Source organism: Acanthisitta chloris, unplaced genomic scaffold, assembly GCF_000695815.1.
Source record: "Acanthisitta chloris isolate BGI_N310 unplaced genomic scaffold, ASM69581v1 scaffold4356, whole genome shotgun sequence".
NCBI classification, from domain to species: Eukaryota; Metazoa; Chordata; class Aves; order Passeriformes; family Acanthisittidae; genus Acanthisitta; species Acanthisitta chloris.
The window spans coordinates 14,520-20,821 of NW_008679608.1; the positions used below are offsets into that span (position 1 = coordinate 14,520).

The 6,302-nt window shown below is 39.9% G+C and overlaps 1 protein-coding gene across 1 annotated transcript in view; it reads left to right on the top strand.

Moving 5' to 3' along the window:
- AIM1 (absent in melanoma 1) overlaps nt 1–6,302 on the top strand; it is a 41,944-nt gene that overhangs the window by 13,584 nt on the left and 22,058 nt on the right. Inside the window, exons 7-12 of the mRNA XM_009077364.1 lie at nt 212–351; nt 3,320–3,446; nt 3,754–3,789; nt 4,522–4,664; nt 4,881–5,007; nt 5,089–5,234. Coding sequence (XP_009075612.1) covers nt 212–351; nt 3,320–3,446; nt 3,754–3,789; nt 4,522–4,664; nt 4,881–5,007; nt 5,089–5,234 — 719 coding nt within the window. The remainder of the gene's footprint in view (nt 1–211; nt 352–3,319; nt 3,447–3,753; nt 3,790–4,521; nt 4,665–4,880; nt 5,008–5,088; nt 5,235–6,302) is intronic.

Here is a 6,302-nt window from a genome sequence, read left to right on the forward strand (position 1 = left end):
ATGCTGATTAGACATTGACTGGCTGTCTTGGTCCAAACAGAGACAGGCAAACTGGCTTAGCTATACTTTCATTATAGGCATCTAATAGCAGTAGTAATTGACGAGGGGGGAAACAATTTAAAATAAACAGGTGTTTCAAAACTGATTTAGTTATCCACAGTAATTACAGAACCCACAGCACAGATTGTTTATGGCAATCTTCATTTTTCAGGATTACAGGGTTTGCCGTATCGATTTGTATACGGAGCCTGAAGGGTTAGGAATCGTGACTTCCTTTTTTGATGACACTGAAGAAACAGGGGTGTTTGGCACCACGCAGAAGACTTGTTCTATTAAAGTACACTGGGGCATGTAAGTACATAGTTCTGTGTGAACGTGTGGTGCTATGAAAGGAATTTGTTTTCATTGGTTACACCTGTCAGACATGCGAGCAGGCTATATTTATTCTAGTCCTATGTTTTGGTAGTATTTGTTGACAGTAGCATTAGTACATCATTGTAATGCTTCACTCTTAGAAAGGCTGACCTCTTAAAATGTTTTGTTAGAGCAGTTTTTCTTTCAATCTTTTCACTTCAAGATGCCAAAGTAGTTAGTTCTCTGATATGAAGTTACTTCTGGTGAACTGCAAGCCTAGTCCAAATTACTTATCTGCCAAGAGGAATGAAATCAGATATGCCATTTGGAGGTTGATTATTAATTCGCTTCATCTACCTCTCCACTTTGTTTTTGTTTCTCGCTTAAAAGCTATCTGTGAGAAGTAAAATCACATCATTTTTTGAAAGGAGGTAGAGCCTGTGCATCTCTCTCAGACTTCAGACTGGTCTTTATTTTTTATCAGTGCGACAGCATTTTTTGGTATTAAATCTGTGTAATCTCTTACAGTCTTAGTATCCCTGTTGCATTTGGATCCCTTGAGGGAAGGTAAACTAGTATTTGTACCACGAAGTATAATAGATTATTTTTCAACTGTCTTTCTCAGATGTCTGTTCATTAGCCCAGTGTAGAAAGAAGTTGCTTGCATGAGAAATTCAGTGAATTGCTGCTGGGGTTTTGCATGTTGCAGGATTTTTTCTTTCCTGTAGTTTACAGGCATGGCATAGTTCATTGTATTGGCAGTTGAGGGAGGCTCTGATTCTGAGTCACCTTGCCATGTGGGTGTGGTTGTATCATCTTAAAGTTTCCCAGTGTTCACGCTTAATTGCTGTTTGTTAAAAGCTGCCAACAAAAATGAGTCAAGGCACCTTTATCTTCTGACTGTACTCTCAACTTGGTATTCCATGTGTTTCAGTTCTTACAATGAAATTAGAATCATAGAATCATTTGCATTGGAAAAGACCTTTTCAGACCATCCTGTCCAACCATTAACCCATCACTGCTAAGTCCACCACTAAACCATGTCCTTAAACACAAAATATGCACATCTTTTGAATACCTCCAGTGATGGTGACTCCACCACTTCCCTGGGCAGCTTCTTCCAATGCTTGACAACCCTTTCAGTGAAGACATTTTTTGTAATGTCCCATCTAAACCTCTCCCAGTGCAACTAGAGGCCATTTCCTCTTGTCCAATTGTTTGTTACTTGTGAGAAAAGACTGACCACCACTCACTACAACCTCCTTTCAGGGAGCTGTAGAGAGTGATAAGGTCTCCCTGGAGTCTCCTTTTCTCCAGGCTAAACAACCCCAGCTCCCTCAGCCAGTCCTCATAAGACTTGTGCTCCAGATCCTTCACCAGCTCCGTTGCTCTTCTTTGGACACACTCCAGAACATCAACGTCCTCCTTGTAGTGAAGGGCCCAAAATTGATCCGTAAACGTATTTGAGGTGTGGCTTTACCAGTGCCATCCTCCTTGTAGTAAAGGGCCCAAAATTGATCCTGAAATGTATTTGAGGTGTGGCTTTACCAGTGCCAAGTACAGAGGGACAATCACTGACCTAGTCCTGCTGGGTGCCATTGACCTTCTTGACCACCTGGACACATGGCTGGGTTGTGTTCAGCTCTCGACCAGGTCCTTTGCCACTGAGCAGCTTTTCAGCCACTCTTCTCCCAGCCTGCAGCACTGTATGTATGGGGTTGTTGTGACCCAAGTGCAGGACCTGGCCCTTCACCTTGTTACACCTCACTGAATTGGCCTCAGCTCATCAATCCAACCTGTTCAGATCCTTCAGCAGAGCCTTCCTATACTTCAGCAGATCAAAAGTCCCACATAGCTTCTTGTCATCTGCAAATCAGCTGAGGGAGCACTCAATGCCCTCATCCAGATCATTGATACTAAGATGTTAAATGGAATTAACCCTAGTACCAAGCCCTTGTGGTCACCACTTGTGACCAGCCACAAGCTGAGGGGCTCCTGAGCAGTGTCACTGGAGGACATACAGTATATCAAGCATTCAGCTATAGGCAGCGATAAAACTAAAGCACCCTATTTGTTCCTTGGGACTGTACCGACTGGTGCCCATTTAAATCAACGTGGAATCTGTCTTTTAAGCATGATAGAGTGATGGATTTTTAAAAATATATTTTATAATATTTTAATGAGATTTATGCATTATGATCCTCACATGATTAAAGGGTTGGCTCCATAAAGTGTTCCTGTTTGTGTTTTATACTGCTCCACACTGCACTTCTCAGAAATCAGCAAATCTAAATGGAAGAAATCCACTGACATCCTTATGCAGGGATAATCAGTATGTTTCTTTGTTTCCAGTAAGTGATTACTGGCTAAGATTCTCTTGAAAAAGCTTTGAAAAACTGTTTTTGTTGCCCCTCTCAAGAATTCTGAGTTATGTCTTTCAAGGCAGATTTATTAATAGATACAAACTATGAGGGAGTAGATTTTTAAGGATTTGACAGTTTTTTCTATGCATTAGTAAATAACACAAGTTTAGGATTTTTTATTGAATAGATTTTGCAACAAATCCAAGTCTAGATTAGTAGAGATCTTAAAAGTTCTTGCAAATTGGTTCTGCATTTTAAAATTATTCTAAAAAATAATACAGTAACCTGAAGTCTTGATACTTCAGCCTAAAACATGAGTTGCCTTCAGGTAAGACAGAGTCAGACTCTTAACTGTTCATTGTACTGGTTTGTGGGGGCTTTTTTCCTGGCCTGTTTGAACAAAATACATGTGTTATTAGTGCAGAAGTTGGTCGGTATGCCAGTTTGTAGTTGGCAGTTCTGATGGTAAAGAAACAAAAAGTTTTGTTTAGGACACAATGATGTCTTTCCTGAAATAAGCATATTGTGTTGTGCTTTACTGTTCAAAAGTGTTCTGGGATTTTTATCCTTTGCTTTTCTCCCTCCACCCCCTCTGCTTTTAGATGGCTAATTTATGAAGAACCTGGTTTCCAGGGAGTCCCTTTAATGTTGGAGCCTGGTGAATATCCTAATTTAGCATTCTGGGAGAAGAAGGAAGCCTACATTAGGTCCATGAGGCCCTTGAAGATGGTAAAATACTGTTATTGCAAGTGAAATGACCTATGTTTATGTGTTAGAAATAATGTATTAAGGTGGCTAAATTTTTCAAGACTTACAAAAATGTAACTCTTTAAAAAACCCAAAATTTTTAGCCTATAAAGTTCTTGAACTTTCAACATTCAATTGCATCCATTTCTGCCATAATCTGCCTTCTTATTTTCACTTGTGCTCTTCCAAGGAAGGTTTCATCTGAATCCTGCCTTTTTTGTAAAGAATAAGATGCCTGTAAGTTGTCTAAGTACAGACAGCTTATTTTCTTCTTGTTTTCTTTTAACAGGGTGGTCGCAAAGTTGAATTGAGTGGAGAGCCAAAGGTAAAAATCAATACTTATTTGATTGAACCAAAGCTGTTTTATAATGTGTGAACTACAAATGGGTAGACAAGTATGTCTTGATTGTGTACCAACTACTGGTGGTTTAGTGGCCAGCTCTACTGTATGTGATCACACCATGAAGCTGCAACTTCTGTGGTGTTTATGCCTCCATCACATACATATCACAGAATAATCAGAGTTGGAAAATCAATACTTATTTGATTGAACCAAAGCTGTTTTATAATGTGTGAACTACAAATGGGTAGACAAGTATGTCTTGATTGTGTACCAACTACTGGTGGTTTAGTGGCCAGCTCTACTGTATGTGATCACACCATGAAGCTGCAACTTCTGTGGTGTTTATGCCTCCATCACATACATATCACAGAATAATCAGAGTTGGAAGGGACCCTTGACTTGAGTCCTGTGACCACTACCATGAGGAGCTGTTCCAGTGTCCAACCACCCTCTGGGGGAAGAACCATTTTCTAATATCCAACCTAAACCTCCCCTGACACAACTTATGACAGTATTAACAGCTCTCTGGATAATGCAGATGGATAATGAACATTCAAGCCCTCTTGTTGCACCTCAAAGTGAAAGAGCTCTTGTAGAGAATAGAGAGATCCCACTATTTGCTTTCATCATCTTGTGCCCATGCAAAAGAAACTGTCTGTTGCTGAAATTTATCATGTTCTCTGTAACTTTCCTTTTACTTCATTTTTGCTGCAGGTAATCGTTTATGAGAAGCCTTTCTTTGAAGGGAAACATGTGGAAGTAGAATCAGAGATCTTTATGCTTGATGACAAGGAATCGGAAGACAAGACAAGACTTCCACTTACATCAGTGGGATCCATGAAAGTACTGGGAGGAGTGTAAGTGTGGGGAAGTGGTATTTCCCCTTCAGCTGAAGTAATAACTCCATGGGCTGGGAGCTGCAATGGACGAATTCAGTACCTGTTTCTTTAATCCATTTTCCTAGTTTTTGGGTTGAGGAGTATGCCTGGGTTAAATATCATATAACTGTATCTGCTTGATAAAAACACAGTGGCAGTTGTTGATTTTCACATGCAGACTCTGTTGTTGTTTAGTTGGGTTGCTTATGAGAAGCCTGGTTTTGAAGGCCATCAGTACTTGCTGGAAGAAGGAGCGTATCAGGATTGGACAGAGTGGGGTGGCTATGATGAGGAGTTGCAGTCTCTGCGACCAATTGTTGGGGTAAGTTCCAATGTAATAAGCATCTCTTGAGTGATCTGTCATGTGGCATTTTCCTTATGGTGCTTCTTTTTGTTTAAACAGGACTTCACGGGCTCCCATATGATAATGTACAGTGAAAAAGACTTTGGATCCAAAGGTTCAAATATTAATGTGTTAGGAATTATTTCCAATTTGAAAGACACTGGATATGGACTGAGGACACAGTCTATAAATGTGCTAAGTGGCGTGTAAGTGATATTTTTTGTTACTATTTAGTTTTAGATATTATTTGCAGATGTTTTTTAGCACTCTGACTTCTAATGTCTGTGTGGAATCTTCAGATAAGATTTTCCACCCTTGACTGCAGCATGTGGAAAGTAAAGCTTTTGTGAATATGTATAGTAAATTGTCTTTCTTCTCACGGTAAGATCAGATAGTCCCAGGAAATGTTGACTTACTGATACAGAAAGTATGAAAGTATAAGATGACATTTCATCAGAGATGCAGAAAGAGCTTGTTCTCATAGCTGTATTTGTTTTAAGCATTTCAACAACAAAATTGTTGCAGAAATAATTTCCAATTTTGGAACTAATTTCCAGGCTTCTTGTATTTGACTGGAGGCAGATCCCTTGCTCTTTCTCTGAGCTATGTGTAAAATGCAGATAACTCTTATCATGTCCACTAATACACTCTGATATTAAGGTAGTAACTGTTAACAAAAATTAACATTGCTTTTGCAGGGAATCTTACAGGCTAACAGCGTTTTAGTACCGGGGTGTTGGTTTTTATTGTTGGGGTTTTTTTAACACAGTGGTTGCCAAAATTTTGCATTAGCCATGTCCATTAACAACTCTAACTCTCTGTGCCATGAGTGTTGTCACACATGGTAGATAAGTTGATAGGCTTTGCTGTTTGTTCGGTACATCGATTGCAGATTGAGTTTCACAGCCTTACAGCCTGTATCAAAGAATTTTGGAAATGCAAACAAGTATTAACAGTCATGTCTCCAGATATACAAAATTAACTCAAGTAGTAGAAGCCAGAGAGTGTGAGACATCCAGTCTGTGTCCCTGCCTGGTATGCAGGTGCCTTGCTGAGAGCTCTGCTTTACCCAGCCACACCCTGAATCTCTCCTCGTGTTATCTGTGTGGTATCTCTGCAGGTTTTGTCTGGATAAAGGTTGCAGAAGCAAGCTCAGTGCATTCCAGAGGAATGCTTGTAATTTGCGTATGAATATGGTGCGACAGCAGATTTTTTTCTGCCTGGTGACCTTTGAAGCCTCTGTGTTCTTTGTCTTCTGTAATATGCAAGGGAAA